Raw genomic sequence first — 15,730 nt, 5'->3', positions numbered from 1 at the left:
TCACCGGTTTCTTCCTACTGATTTCGTGACGCAGCTGCCGCCTACTCCTACTACCGTACTGGGGGGGGGGGGGAATAACCAATAGGCATTTTGAGTGGTGGGAGCTGGGAGAAATTATGAGCAGCTATGAACAGGGCCAGGGTGCTTAAACCAGCTCGCCAAACTGCTGCCCAAAGGGGTAAATAAACTGCCCCCCCAGACTTATTTGTATTCAACACGATCTCATAAAGCCATTATCTCCTGGATTGCCTAGACAGGGGGGGAAAGCTATGAAATGTTGCCAAAACGCAGCGCACCCCACCGCTCTGCCATTGGTATAATGATTTCTCCCTGTAGGTGTAACTGGCGGGGCGAGGGGGGGGCGAGGAAGGCGACTGGCTTTCGGTTTGGCTCTGTAGTGCCGGGATCTACCCCAGGCGAGCCGAAGTTCAACCGGGGAAGCTTCCCTTGCCAGGGCAGCGGGCTGGCTGGATTGGCAAGCGCGAGAGGCCAGCCAGCCGCTCTGCCTCCTCGTCAGCAGCGCCGCTCCCCGCCGGCCTTTTACGCGGCTGCGGGCATTGCCGGGTTATGCAATGGCTGGGAGGCTCCACCTCGCTCACCTACGGGCTGGGGAGAAAGAGAGAACATAGTGGATCGGTCCGGCCCGGGTTGAGCGGCGAAAACAAGGCTTCCTCCGTCTATTCGCACACATGCCCCGGAGGGAGGCCCTCTCCTCCTTTCGCCAGCAGCAGCCAGGCCGGCGCTCCCCCCCCCCTTCCCCCGATCGCTGCCCTGGCTTGCAGGGGGACCCCAGCTGTTGTTCCTTCTGCAGAGCTCCTGCTGCCGCCGCTTCCAGGCGCACTCGCAGTCTTGCTCCACTTTTGACTTGTTGACCAGTTTCAAGTTATTGAATAGCTCGCGTGCTTAGCATAGTTGTGGTTTTCTCTGCTCAGCAAGCAAACAAGCAGGCAGGCTGGTGTGTGTGTGTGCGCGCGCGCGCCCCCGCGCGCCCCCAATTTAGGAACTGCTTTTGTATGTGCGTGCGTGTGAGTTTGCGCGTTTGTCAATGGAGCGAGCTCCCTTCCTGGCCACCAAGCTTGCAACTTTAACGTGTGCACGTGAAGCTGTCACGGGCCACGTGCGTGTAGACACCGCTGTCTCCATGCCGGTTTCCTTGTCTTTTTTTTCTCCAGCTGTCTGGATCCCACCCCACCCGCTCTTCGCCCCGGAAACGAAAGTCACCTGGCTGGGTTGCTTTGCTCGCTTTTTGAAAGACGCTCTGCTGCTGCCAGGCGCCTGTTTGTGCGTCTTGTGTTTTCCTGCGGAAGGCAGTTCAGCTTCCACGTTCGCCCCCGCCCCACATCTCCAGTGGGATGGAGTCAGGCTTCAAACCCCCCCCCCCCCGCTCCCCACGTCTGGCCTTGGCCTGGCTTCGTCTTAGAGAAAGCCCTTGTGTCGCCTGGAGCAGCCGGACTCCGTAGGAGACCGTGCGCGCCCCTCCATTCATTCCAGCATTCACAGGTGTATCTAGAGGCAGGTAGGCTCGTTCGCAGCCTCCGTAGCTGCTTCCAGAGCTGGCCCTGAGGAAGGAAGCCGGCGCAGGGCCTCTGGGCATACGCAGAGTGCAGCTCACCAACTGAGATCGCCCGGCGGCGGCGGCGAGGACGCCTGCTGCCCCCCTCGGACGAGAGGCCGGGTGGGCTCAGGGGAGGAGACGGAGACGCTCGCCGCCGCCGCCGCCGCCCCCCTTTCTCCTGGCGCTCACCGGCTCGGCCTCTCCATCCAGCAGCTTTGGCTGCTCTGGCCCCGCCTCGCCCCCGCCGCGAAAGGCGCCTGTAAGCGATAGCTGCCTGGAGCTGGGCGGCTCCGCCTCCTGCCTGCTGGCCCCGCCAGGGGGGCCGCGTGTGCAGCTCGGCCTGGTGTCGCGGGATGGAGAGCCGAGCCAGCGGCTGAACGCGCCCGCCTCGCCCGGGGACAGAGGCGGGGCTTGCCAAGCGAGCCAAAGGGCAAGGAGCTCGGGGAGGCTCTCCTCCTTTCGCTCGCTCGCTCGCTCGCTCGCTCTGCCTGGCCGGGGCTGCTGCTGCTGCTGCTGCTCTCCTGGCAGCGCCTGCCGCCTCTCCTCCCCCTCCCCGCCTCTCTGGTCCCTCCCCGCCTCTCCTCCTCCTCCTCCTCCATTGTATAATGCTTCGTGACCGCCGCAGCAAAGCGGAGGCTTAAATCCTTCCGAGCTGCATTCGCTCCCCGCCCCCACTCCTCTCCTCCTCCTCCTCCTCCTGCCCCCCCCCCGCCAGCCCCCCACCCGCGGGCGAGGAGAGCGACATATGGAGCTGGGGGAAGATTAGGAGGAGCGCGCAGGAGCAGCCCCTGATGCTTCTCAGCTCTCAGGAGGAACTGCATGTGGTAAGTGCAACTCGCCGCTCGGAAGGAAAGATTGGAACCGGAGAGGAGAGGGGTCTCTTGCCGCTTTGCCCAGCCCGGGGATCCACTGGATCGGGGAGATGCTGAGAACTCGGCCAGCAAACTGGGTTGTCTCGGGAAAGGAGGGCGAGGTGGCGATGGAAGAAGGCAAAGCCGGAGGCTGCCGCTCCAGAAGCAGCCCCTCCCCGGTTGGTTGGTGAGGCAGTGAAGGCAGAAGGGGACCCGTGTCGCGGGGAGAGGGGCAGGAGGGGGCCGAGGAAGCGCTGCCTTTCGGTTGCATGATTTGCTCCCCCTTGTAACCTTCCGGAGAACTACCTTTCTTCCCCCCCCCCCCGCCCGCCTTCAGAGAGATGTGCAGGGAAAAGAGGTCGGCTGAGTTACTTTTCTTCCTTGGAAACGGTTGAGGGTCCAAATGTGCAGAGGGATCGGAGGTTCCCGTGTTGCTTTGAGCAGGTGTGTGTGCGTGTGCGCGCGCGTATTCCGAATTTCTCATGTTCTCTCCCTCCTCGTCGGTGTATGAGTGGCGCATTTAAGAGTTTCTCCGAGCCATGTTTACAGTGCAACTTGCTTTTGCTCTCCGATAAGTTTCAGTATGTGTTGCAGACCGACATTCGCTGGAAACTGTACCCTGTAATTTTGCTTTCTGATCCTGGAGGAGAGGAAGAAGTAGCGGGGGCGTTTCAGAACCTCGAGCTGGGAAAGTTGAGGGTCTTATTTCGAAACAAACTGGCAGACCCCAAATGAGGGTGATTCTGTGTTTGAACTGGGGAAAAGAGGCTCAACGCAGAAGGTTTTTGTAGGTGGAACTAAAATTCTTTAAAGTGAGACAGGTTGTCTACTTGTTCTGGTAGGTTACTAAAAGAGCTAGATTATGGTATTCCATGCTTTGGCGTCTCAGCATGACATTGTGGTGGTGATGTCTGTATGTGGGTGTCTTTTCATGGAGATATTCTGCGTCTTAAAAGCAGTGCTAGCTGCCAAAGCTGGTCTTTGACATGGAAACTAGTAAGCATTATTGTTCCTAAGATTTGATTTGCACTTTCTAGTAGATTCTAGCTTCTCCAGTCATTGACAGCACATAAATACTGAATGCATGTTAGTGCTTTGGTTGGTTTCCTACCCTTCTCATGGAATATACACTTGTTTTTCTTGATACAAGATGTTTTGCGGCAGGGACTTCTCTTGCAAATTAGCAGCGCAAAATAAAATGGATAGCTCAGGTGGCTGCAGGTTCACCTAGCAAGGGCCCTCCCTGGAAATTCTTTATTTTCCCATCTAGCATTCAAGATTCTGAATCAAGATAAGCAACTCAGTTGCTCTCCAAAAAACAAACCGAATGCTGTCAATTTTATCACTAAAGGTGCTCTCCTAGGCTCCTGTGAAGTTCTCATAAATGCTTTGAGTGAAGACACAGTGCCAGAGCCAGGAAATTAAGCCAATGTCTTAATTTCTTCTGGTTTCCTTTGGTTGAGATGACAGGGAATTGATTTTCAAAGTTCATCTGCAGAAACATGTACCTTTGTATCAAGGTGCTCTTGAAAGAAAAGAATAAAAGGGGGGGGCAGCACTGCTCCCAAACTCTAGACTGTTGTAGCTGTCAGATAGGAGAATTGTGCAGGCTTCTCATCTTGGATTGTCAAGCCTTTTCATATGGTCAAGTTTGTTGTAGAGTTAATTTTGAAAAATGTTTTTCTGTAAATAAATAAAAAGTGCTGTGCTGTATATACAGATTGATATATCAGAAACTAGTGACTTGAATAATAATAGTGCTAGACAGGTAGATGAGTCTGAACAGTGGTAGTGTTCCCTAAGATACAAACAAGTATTGTAGCATCTTAACAGCTGCAAGAGTTTTTTTTCTTTTTTGTGCCTGATACTACTTCATTTAGCTCTATAATGAAAAATTGCAGATTGGCTTCAGGAGGAGCAATTAAAAAATGCAGTCTTGTTAAAATTTGTACGATTCACATTAAAAATCCAAATATGATTTGTTTAGTGTGTCCAGTGCTGTTTCTCTTCCTTTTGAAGTTGCCCTAAATAAATGGGGAAACCCGTTCAAATGCATTGGCATTTAGATGTGACTTTTTAGGGCAAACCTGAAATGAAGGCTAACAAGCTCTTGTCCTTAATGTGAAGTCTGGTGAATACTTAAGAGCAAACTCCACTGAAAGCAGTAGAACTTACCTCTGAGTATACATGCATAAGTTTGGGCTGCACAAGAAAACACGCTTTGTTTCCTTTTATTCCTTTTTGCTCACCCCATATTTCCCAAATTACGGAGCTGTAGCAAGCAGTGATGGAAATTGCATAATATGTACCACCCATAAAATAGGGTTGCTGTATTTTTAAGAACAAAAAAAGAGGACACATTTGCTGGGACACATTTGCGGGTGGGCTGGGGTGTGGAGGGGAAAGGAATAAAAAATACTGTAGTAGTAGTATTAGTGTGTGTGCAGTAAAAAATAAAAGGTGTGTTGAAATATTTAATAATAGTAATTGCAAATGAAAATGACATGCCCTCCAACATTTTGTGAGAAAAATTCGGGGCACCCCCCACCAGCCTGCATCCCCATCACTCACCCCCTACCTGCCACTGATCCCTTCCATGCCCACCTGCTTGCCCCCTTCTTCCCTCCCCTCTCTTACCTTTGCTGTCTTCGGCCTCTGAGTGGCCCTGGGAAGGCCGGGACAGGCCTGGCAGCCGCCAGAGATGCCATGAGTCCTAGGGTGTCCCCATAAAGGTTGCCTAGTCTGCGCCATGTAGCTCACTCCGCTGGCTACCAGTGTCACAGACAAATGGTACAAAAATAAATTAAAATAAAACCCAGACATTTTGCAAAAATTTAAAAATCCGCCCAGATGGTATTTTGCCTCTGGAAAAAAGGACATGTCCAGCAAAATCTGGACACATGGCAGCCCCACCAAAAACAAGATTTACTGAAGTCACTGTTTTGTAGAATCCTGGCTGAATTTGGTGTACATACTCAAAGCAGTCTTCTCCAAACTCGGGACTAAAAAGTTTGAAGTTTCACCTCCAACCTGTCTTATGCAATAGCCAGTTGAACCACTTTGCTGATGACTACTGTGCTTTCTTCACCCTTGGTATGAATCATTGGTGGGGAAAACACTACAGAGTTTCATTTTATACCTTGCATATTTTGGAAGTAGCTGGACAGTTGGTGCTGATATGTCATCAGCAATATTTACTAGTGAAGAATTTTTGCATTGACGTTATGTATGTATATTTATATGCTGTATATTGGAAGGGAGATTATATTGTTATTTAAAATGTGGGCAATTTTCCTATGACCCACTTATAAGGGCTCTTCAGTGCCTTCTTTGGAAATACAGTTTCTGTCTAAAAAGATAGCACAAATGGAGACGGCTCCAGTTGCAACAGCTTCTTGGCCAAAAAGGGGGGAGGGGGAGAGAGAGAGAGAGAGAGAGAGAGAGAGAGAGGAAAAGTAACTGTGCCAGAAACAGCAGGCTCTGATTACAGAGTCCAAAGATCATTTAATGCACTAAAGGGGAAAAGAGAAAGAGTGCAAGGTTCAGTTTAAATGGCTGCAGGCTGGCAGTAGGTTTAGGGCACAGGCACAGCTGATTCTCCTACTTGTAAAATCAGCATTTTCCCCTTTCTTTTTTCTTTTTGCTAATTGTTAAGCTAATCATCCAGGAAACAAAAATTCATTGATTAATTGGCATGCAGAATGAAGGTAGGGAAAGCCACTTCACATAGTGTGAGGTTCTACCATCCCTTTATGTGGACAGTGTGCTCACCCATGACCCCTCCCTGGTCTGCAGTGCAGGTAGCAGGAAACCAGCACATGCTGCGCATGGACACATGTAGCTTTGTCCAGATCTGGTGCGCTATGTAAACAACTTATCCACCAAATCAATTCCATGCAAACTCCCATGCCCTCAAAGGCGTTTAACAGTCAAGTGTGGTTTTCATGGTACGCTAGCAGATTTCAGTTCCTGGCTGGGACAATAAATTGCTTAAGTTGCTTCTGCTTGAAGCTTGGTGTGTCTTCCCAGCAGCCTCTGGTTTCCACCATGGCTGGAGAAAGGAGATATTAAGGGGTTTGAAAGCAGGTTGACAGAGGTTGAAATGAGACCACCGACAAGGATCTCTCTTTCAAACTTACTTAAATGTTCAGATCATCTGGTGAATGCTCTCACGTGAGGAGGAGCAGATATTGGCTGAATTGTCTCTTCCAATTCTGGTGCTACAGGAACTGGATGGCTTAGGACTCCAGCTCCACATCAGTTGGGAGAAAGTCTAACAGACTTTTGCCCTACCCAAAGCTCTTGCAGGAACAAATAATCTGTCACCATCTCAGCCTTCACCAACCTGTTGCTCTCCCAAGTCTTTTGTAGTGAACCTTACAGGGTGCATTTCTTGTTTGTGTCATGCTGGTGTGGATTTGGAATACCTTTTGTTAAAGGTTATGGGGCCAGTGTCTTCCTTTCAGAAAGCCCACGGTTGGGTCATGTGACTGAATATCAGCATGGCTGTTTGGTGAGCTCAGCTATTATTGCTGACCATGTGATAAAGTAGTCATCAGCTTCCACAGCCAGATCCATTTTCAGTACATAATGAGGTAAGATTTTCTTCTTGCTGCACATCTTCCCATAGCTTAAAAAGTTGATGAGATCACTGTGTGCAGGAGCAACTCAGTACAGTGTACCTCTGGTTACATACTTACGGTAATTCATTCCGGAGGTCCGTTCTTAACCTGAAACTGTTCTTAACTTGAAGCACCACTTTAGATATTGGGGCCTCCCACTGCTGTTGCGCCGCCACCGCGTGATTTCTGTTCTCATCCTGAAGCAAAGTTCTTAACCCGAGGTACTATTTCTGGGTTAGCGGAGTCTGTAACCTGAAGTGTATGTAACCCAAGGTACCACTGTACCCATTTCATTGTATAGGAACACATAACCAGAGCTGATTTTTGGTCACACAATTCTTATTCCTTATTCTGTCATGTCCAGGGCGCATGAGAAGTGTGCTGGGGAATTTTCTGTTTTATTCTTTAGGAGTTCAGAGAGTCCCTAGATTTCAGAAAGCTAGCTTGTGGGCCCTGCAGAGTGGAGAAACTAGGAACCTTTGAGCATCTGTGATGGTGTGGAAGTTGCTTGCTGAGCACAGTAGTTAAGATAGCAAATAGATCATTGACTACTGTCCACACCTTCTCTAACACTTGAAATCTGCGCTGATAAACTTAGACATTCACTGGTGTAGATGATAATTGCTGCTCCCATGGTCCTAACATATTTTGTGTGTGTGTGTGTCGTGATTATTAAGAAAGGGCCCAGTTCCTTAATGCTGAGGCAGAGAAAGAACTATGCCTGGAAATGTCAGGCAGTCTCACTCATTTATGGTACAATCCTTTGCAAATTATCCAGGAGTTATGACACACTGTTCAACAGGGGTTACACCCAGGGAAGTTTGCATTGGGTATCAGGCTTAGAGTGGTGCTGCAGAACATCTAATTGCTGGAGGTTTGGGAAATGTATGAGTTCTGATTCCAAAAGTTTTACATTTTGAAGAATGCTTGGGCAGTTTGCAATGCTTTGAGATAACTAAAGTTTCTTGCATCGGGCAGTATTCATATGAAAAGAAGTGGACTAGATATAATTGCTCTAAACAAAATTAATAAAATATGTGTTAAAAACCCCCACACCAAATCTAAACCCACTGCTTTTAATTTTTGAAGATGTTGTTTTCCATTTAGCTGCTGTATAACTACTTTCTCTGTAATTTAAGGTTTAAATTAATATGTGTGCACAATATTTTTCTTTGAACTAATAGATCTGTTAGGTGAGGTAACTGTGCTGAAAAGCTTCGAAAAGTTTTGTAAGGCAACATGATCATTAGTTTGTTACTTTCTTTAGTTGGAACTCTAAAGTTACTGGTGGTGATGGTGGCAGCAGCTGTTACATTGAATTTAAAGTATTTTCTTTTGCCTTTATAAAATGAGCATCAATAGAGAAACACCCATGATAGCAGGGAAATGTGTGTGGATGTGTGTGTGTGGGGGGGGACATTAGAAGGAAGGCCTGTTTGAAGCAGAGTGTACAGCTTGTCAGTCAGCAGGTCTGACTAGTTTCTGAATGCCCCAGGGCGGGTTCGTCTTACTAAAGTGCAGGTAGCTGTGAAATGAAGTTCTTAAATCCAGATTTGTCAGTATAGTGCCCCCTTAACATCTCCTCATAAAAGAGTTAGGTTTTTTTGCAGCTAAAGAGAACTTTCTCAAATTCAGATAAAGCAGACAAAAATATATAGAACTTGTCATAGTGCACTTTTCTTTTTAGTGCACTTTATATACCTGAAGGAGTGTCTCCACCCCATCGTTCTGCCCGGACACTGAGGTCCAGCTCCGAGGGCCTTCTGGTGGTTCCCTCTCTGCGAGAAGCCAAGTTACAGGGAACCAGGCAGAGGGCCTTCTCGGTAGTAGCGCCCTCCCTGTGGAATGCCCTCCCACCAGATATCAAAGAGAAAAACGACTACCAGACTTTTAGAAGACATCTAAAGGCAGCCCTGTTTAGGGAAGCTTTTAATGTTTAATAGACTATTGTATTTTAATATTCTGTTGGAGGCCGCCCAGAGTGGCTGAGGAAACCCAGCCAGATGGGCAGGGTATTAATAATAATAATTTTTATTGATTGATTGATTGATTGATTGATTGATTCCTTGGAATGGTGGGGACATTCTTAACCTCTGCCCAGAGGAGCACGGGCAGTCTGAATATTTTATACCAGGCGTAGGCAGCCTAAGGCCCGTGGGCCGGATACGGCCCAATCGCCTTCTAAATCAGGCCCGCAGACAGTCCGGGAATCAGCATGTTTTTACATGAGTAGAATGTGTGCTTTTATTTAAAATGCATCTCTGGGTTATTTGTGGGGCATAGGAATTCGTTCATTTTTTGTTCTTTTCCAAAATATAGTCCAAGCCCCCCACCAAGGTCTGAGGGACAATGGACCCGGCCCATGGCTGAAAAAGGTTGCTGACCCCTGTTTTATACCAAAGCATGTAGCCTGGCTGTGTTGGTTAGATAGGCCTTGCAGGACACTGACAGACACATGAAGCAGGGATGAGCCATTCATACTCGTCTTTGTCTCAACAGCCTGCAATATTATTTTCAGGGTGCTGCTGCTTTTAATCTCTTTTGCCTTCCATCACTGAAAAGTGACTTGCTGCTCTGTATAGTGGTCAGAAAGTTTCTTTAGTTCATCTCTCTCCCCCCAAGGACCATAATTCTTCTTCCTCTGTGAATCAGAAATCAGGCCTGCGTCCCACTTTCCTCTCCATCTGCTTGGGGAGCAGATAATTTCTGATTGATTTCCTTCTCTCACTGTATTTGTTGCACATAACCCTTCAGCCAGAGCGTATTCTTTGGTTTTGGTTTTTAAACGTAAGTAGCTGGCTCTTGTTCCCAAGTGTTAATGTAATATGATATACATGATGCACACTGCAATAGTGTGTTCTAGTTTTTCTCCTCCTCCTAACTATGCAGTAAAACTAAGAGTTGATTCATATGGTTGGTAAAAAGAGGAAAGGGGCGGGAGAGGGGGATGAGTCACTCATGTTGCTTCCCTCTTAACAGAGAATTTGCTATCGAATTTGCATATGTCTTTGCAACTTTTTCTTTCCCCGATGGCCATTTTTTTCCAACTTTTGTTCTCACCACAGCCACCCTCCTAAACCGTACCATGATGTGTTCATAACTACACAGTGTTCCACAGATAACCCATCAGGGAGAAAATGACTTCTGTCAAGCAGAGACTTAATTATGAAATCCAGTATTTAAAATTTAATGTAGGCACTTGCGTACTCTGTGCATGTGTGTGTATTCCAAAGTGGTGTACAAAAGTAATAAAACATGGCATAAAAATATGTATATTCAATTAGTTACACAACAGAGTGATTGGATTAAACATTTGCATCCTTTCCTGATATGGTCTTAAGTGTGCAGAGACTGAGAACGTGGGGCTGTCCCTGGGGGCTCTGCTCCTGCCACCATGCCCCCTTCCAGCCTGCTGTGCTCTCCACACTTGGGGGGCATTTTTGCAATGGGGAGTCCCTGCTGAAGCCGCATAAGTTCTTGCTTTGACCTGGAACCATGGCAGAGCTTCCACACCTTCATAGATGTCTTGGTTGTCCACATAGTCCCTGACAGCACTGACATGTGGGGCCTGCAGGGGATGTGACAGCATGGAGAGGGGAAGCCCATTCTTTGTGAGAGGGTAACCAGTTTCTGCATATGAGGAACTGAGGCTCACAAGGACACAGCTTGTTGCCCACAGATCTTCCAAGGCTGCCTTAGAGCCATGTGCCTAGTTGTTTTTTAAGGAAAGTTCAGGTCATCACTCTTACCTGGCTGTGAAAGGTAGGAGCCTACAACCAGAGAGTTGGCTTGTTAACTGAAAACAACATGTGGAATTTGGTCCTGTCATTTACACACATGTTGGTTGCTTTAGCTTTCATTACCCAAGTCTTCAAAGCTTCCTTGCCCATCAATTTTCTGGTCATAATTGCTGCGGCTGCTTTGCTCCTCTGCCTCTTCACTTTCCCACTTTCCTTTTCTCAGGTCCCAGCTTGCCAGTCTGCTGCTTGTGTGCTCTGTCCCTGAGAGTATTTCCTCCCTCCTGGGCCTCCTCTCTCTTGGATCCCCAGTGACTTTTTAGCCAAGGGAATTTTTGGGAGTAAGGGAGCCATGTATGACGTTGGAGAAGAGGTGGAAGCATTGTGGAGTTTCATAAATAGTCTTCTGTGAGTGAAGTGAGAGCTCACTTAGACTAGAACTAAAATGTCATACTGGTTGTAGAGGCAGGAGATGTTGGCTGCCTAAATAGGTTTACTAAGGGAGACCCTGGAAGTGGGACAGCTGAAGGAAAGGGAGCCGGGAGGAGGTTGCAGAGTTAGCACTGGACTCAGAAATGGAAACCAGATCAAAGCATACCCCAGCAGGCAAGGGCTTGAGGAAACAATAGGCTGAGCAGATAAGGAATGGAGGAAAGGAGGGGCCAGTGAGGAGTACATAGAGAAGGCTTCTACATGAGGTGCACATTGCTGGCAGGAAGAGGGGTGGAGAGATAAATAAGAGGACTGAGCAGCGAAGGATGTTGGCTGGGTGCCAGTAGACTTGAAGGAAGCAGAACCAATTAGCAGTAGGAAGAGAGAGAATCAGGAGATCTGAGGAAACAACTTCCACAGGGGAAGCCATAGTACTCTGTGGTGGCAAAAACAACAAAAAGTCTTGTGGCACCTTAAGGAACAAGAGATTTTGGCATGAACGGATTTGCTTGGCAAAGGTGTGGCACTGAAGGAAAGGCCAAGCAGTAGAATACAAAAATGCATGTGAAGGCTTGGGCGGCCCCTTGGAAGGCCACTAGGGTTTCATGCATTACATTTCAGCATTTGGAGGCGTTGGAAGCCGTGCCATGCTCAAAAAGTGGGCAACCCTATAAGCAGCTTAAGAACAAGAAGGGTCTGTGAGCTATGGGCTAGCAAGTGCAATTGCGACTCCCCCTTTCATTAGCAGGAGCCTGGTACAAGCCCTTCACTTACTGTGCCATCTTCCTGTTAGGAAAAACTTGGCCTGCTTAATTTCTTTGCACCAGGCTGCTGTTAACAGATGTGTATAACTGACAGTTCCACCAAATGCAACTTTGCCTGTTTTCTTCAACTGAATGAGGAGGCGGCAAATGTTTTTGAGCTAGTCAGTCAAAACATCTGTGGAGGGAGGCATAGACAAGGCCAACGCTGGCGTAGCCTTGACCTAGGGTATTCCAGCCCCAGCCAGGTTCCCTCCATGGGGTGGGAGGGACTGGCTGCTTGCAAAATTGGGTGCTACTGGTTGGTGGTGGAACATCATAGTCTTGTTTTTCCTTACCTCTTCGTGGCTATGGGAGGTAACCTGTTCAAAGAGGATCACTGCTGACACAGGAAGGAACAACCCCAGCCCAGGCTACATCTGGATCTTCCACCCCACTTTTTTTAAGGGGCTGCTGTCCTCACAGGATGGCCTTAGCCCTTGGTTGTTTAAATGGCTGGAGCTGGTAGGAGAGCCCATGTTGATAGAAATATTATTAGGGGGAAGAGGCAATGAGGGAGGATTTCAAAACACACGTTCACTTAAGTGTTGTAGTTGTGGGGGCTGTGGGAAGACCAACCATCCCCACAGGCCATTTCCCCTCCGTGTAGGAGTCCGGCTGAGGGAAAATGGGATTAAATAATTGGAGGTCATTTGCAGGGGAGGGTCAGGGCAAAGGGTTAAGCAACCCACCCCTTGCACCTGCCAGTTCTCCCTTGTAAATGCCTCCAGTTCTCCTCCCTCTGGGGACTTGTTCAGTTTACAGTACAGTATGTAGTTCCTCGCTCTGGCAAGTGGTTAGTGGCTCTAACTTAAATCTTTCTGTCACAGTGATTTGTATGGCAAAATGAAGCAGAAAATGTTTTGCCAAACTGTGCACATGCTACACTGTGCCTTTAAAGCACATTCAAAGCACATTCTTTCCCTCAAAGAATTCTGGTCATTGTACAGTGGTACCTCAGGTTAAGAACTTAATTTGTTCTGGAGGTCCGTTCCTAACCTGAAACTGTTCTTAACCTGAAGCACCACTTTAGCTAATGGGGCCTCCTGCTGCCGCCGCGCCGCCTGAGCCCGATTTCTGTTCTTATCCTGAAGCAAAGTTCTTAACCTGAAGCACTATTTCTGGGTTAGCAGAGTCTGTAACCTGAAGCGTATGTAACCTGAGGTACCACTGTAGTTTGTTTGGTGGTGTTGGGAATTGCAATTCTGGGGAAAATAAACTATGGGTCCCAGAATTCTTTGAGGGAAAGAATGTGTTTTGAAGGCTCTTTAAAGGTGTATACAGCTTCAGTCTCCTCCTTGACTTTGAGAGGTAAAGATGGGACAAATGAACATGTTTTACGAAGCACAAAATGGCAACTGTCTCCTGGCCCAACCTTATCACAATGCCCCATCCTAATGCAGGCCACTTGCCCTACAGCCCACTGTGGCTTAACATTCAGGTACCTGTACTTTCTAGAGTTCAGTTGTTTGGCTGGTGTGCAATTGTAATAAATCAGCCTAAGTTCCCTATAGGAGTTTTCAAAATTCTTATCAGACAAAACTTGCAAATGCACTATAGTTCAAACAGCGCAAGAGCCCGTAATACATTGAAAAATCCCACATTCATCCTCATTTGTCTAGCATTACTGTTATTATGTAAATATGTATTCATCCATAGATCTCAGGGTGATTCACAGTTAGGTCTGGGCAATGTATTGATACATCGCCGAGGATCAGTATGAGGGCAAGACCACGATGGCTGCTTCGCCTGGCACTAATGTATATCCCTTTGCCACCAGAGGGACTCAGGAGCGGCTGCTGTTTCACCTGCGATATACAGCCAGGTGAAGCAGGTATTGTGTTCTGGCCCTCATACCACCAGGGGGCTTCTTTAAATTGTTCTGCTGTCTGCACCTCAGTGGCGCAGTTTATTGATGCCCCCACCCTGCCTATGATCAGCTGAGAAGCGGGTGGTTTAAGAAAGCCTGCTTCTCAGCTGATCAAGCCACCCCCAGACTGGGGGGCGGGGCTCCGCTAAGGGGTGGTGGGCAGCCTTGCGCCCCTCAGCGGGTGGCCTGCCTGTGACTCACCAGCCGGCTGGCGGGCAACCTCTTTCTCCCGGGAGGAAGAAGTAGCCCGCCTGCCCGTGGCAATGGCGCCCGAGGCCACTGCACAAATGTAGTGCTTGCGTGGCAGCCTCAGCCGGTGCCACCTTAGAACTGGTGGGTGTCGGGGGGGGGCTCAGCCCTCGCCCCTTCACAGGGGTGGGCCACCTTGGGCGGTAGCCTGCCCAAGCGAAGGTGGAGGCAGCCCTGCTAATGGAGTCTTTCAGGCTCTGTGTGCTTGGCTGCCATCTGACTGCCTTCACCCAGGAGGGTGGGCTGCGTCTTTCCTCCCAGGGTGGTTGGTCACCTCGGGAGTAAAGATGCAGAGCACCCGCTCGAGCAAACCTTTGAGGGAGGCCCGCCTCTGTAGCTTGTTCCCACCAGGCCCTGGGGTGGAGGGACTCTCTCTGTCCCCCATCGCCCAGTGAGATGAACAAGCTGCATTGGCCCCTGAGGTGCCAGGGTTAAACCACCTGGGAGCGGCTGCAATTTCAGCCCAGCGCCTCATAGGTCTGGGGCCAATGTAGCTTGTCCCTCCATTTCAGCCTCACGGTGTATCATCAGATTGTGATGTTTGGCTGGTGATGCATCCCTATTCACAGTGTAAAATTGGTTTCATATTCCATGTATCTTCTTCTTCTTCTTCTTCTTCTTCTTCTTCCTCTTCTTCTTCTTCTTCTTCTTCTTATTATTATTTATTAATTATACCACCCATCTGACTGGGTTGCCGCAGCCACTCTAGGAGGCTTCCAACAAATAAAAACACCTTAAGACATCAAACGGAAAAGTTTCAGATGTCTTCTAAAAGTCAGATAGTTTATTTTCTTGACATCTGGCAGGAGGGTGTTCCACAGGGCGGCGCCACCACCAAGAAGGTCAGCTGTCAGGTGTCCATCTCTCTCCCCTGCTCCTTCTCAATAATAATAATAATAATAATAATAATAATAATAATAATATAATATAAAATAAAAATAGGCATTTAACTTGCTAAGCCATTAGGGGTCTGATTTCTTCCCATTAAACAGAAAACAAAGCTTCCAAACGCCTGAAGCCCTAAGCTAACTGAGATCCATTCTCTCCCCAGAAACTTCTCAGAATAGAACAGGTAGAATAAATTGATGTTTGCATGTGGTTGTGCCACTCCAGAAGCAATCTGGTAGTTGCCTCCCTCATTCCTGCAAGTACAAAGAAAAAAAGAAACCATTGCAAAACGACTGAATGGGTCAGTTGGGCCAGGAGTATTTTTTACTGTTAATTGTTTGATTAGTTGTTCTCTACATTGGCTTTAATATTCCCATTGTGCAAACTTGCAACACTTATTTATTATTTGAAATACTCTCTGGGCCGGAGGAGTCCTATTAAGCTATTGTGGTACATGTGGCCCCTTTCATTTTGCCAAACATTAAAAGAGGACAAAAAAAAATCCAGTCGGTGATCTCTCTCCTTAAGAGCTTGAACTACAAATTGGGACTTCTGCTTCTTGCCCTCAGACATGAACTCGTCTCAGTGGCCTTGGGGTCCACTCTTTCGCTCTCACCCCCCACCTGCAGTACGGGGGAAATAGTCTCTTGCAAAGTGTTTGTGTGGATTGTGAGGAGTGAAGTGCTTTAAACGCTCTAAAAGCGCTACATAAATTATTATGATTAG

General features: G+C 48.1%; 1 protein-coding gene across 3 annotated transcripts in view; it reads left to right on the top strand.

Moving 5' to 3' along the window:
- SERTAD2 (SERTA domain containing 2) overlaps positions 1–15,730 on the top strand; it is a 137,348-nt gene that overhangs the window by 99,920 nt on the left and 21,698 nt on the right. Inside the window, exons 1-2 of one of the 3 annotated variants that reach the window (XM_083730761.1) lie at positions 2,163–2,379; positions 2,744–2,850. The exons of 1 other annotated variant lie outside the window; for it this stretch is intronic. In XM_083730761.1, the coding sequence (XP_083586887.1) occupies positions 2,810–2,850 (41 nt within the window). In that variant the 5' untranslated portion in view covers positions 2,163–2,379; positions 2,744–2,809. Of the gene's footprint in view, positions 1–362; positions 2,380–2,743; positions 2,851–15,730 lie in introns of those variants that run through there. One more of the 3 variants, XM_083730762.1, reaches the window with a different exon arrangement.

Source organism: Podarcis gaigeae (genome assembly GCF_964106915.1).
Source record: "Podarcis gaigeae genome assembly, chromosome: 3".
Lineage (NCBI taxonomy): Eukaryota > Metazoa > Chordata > Lepidosauria > Squamata > Lacertidae > Podarcis > Podarcis gaigeae.
The sequence above is the reverse complement of the archived record's forward strand: the minus strand, read 5'-3'. Positions and strand labels throughout refer to the sequence as shown.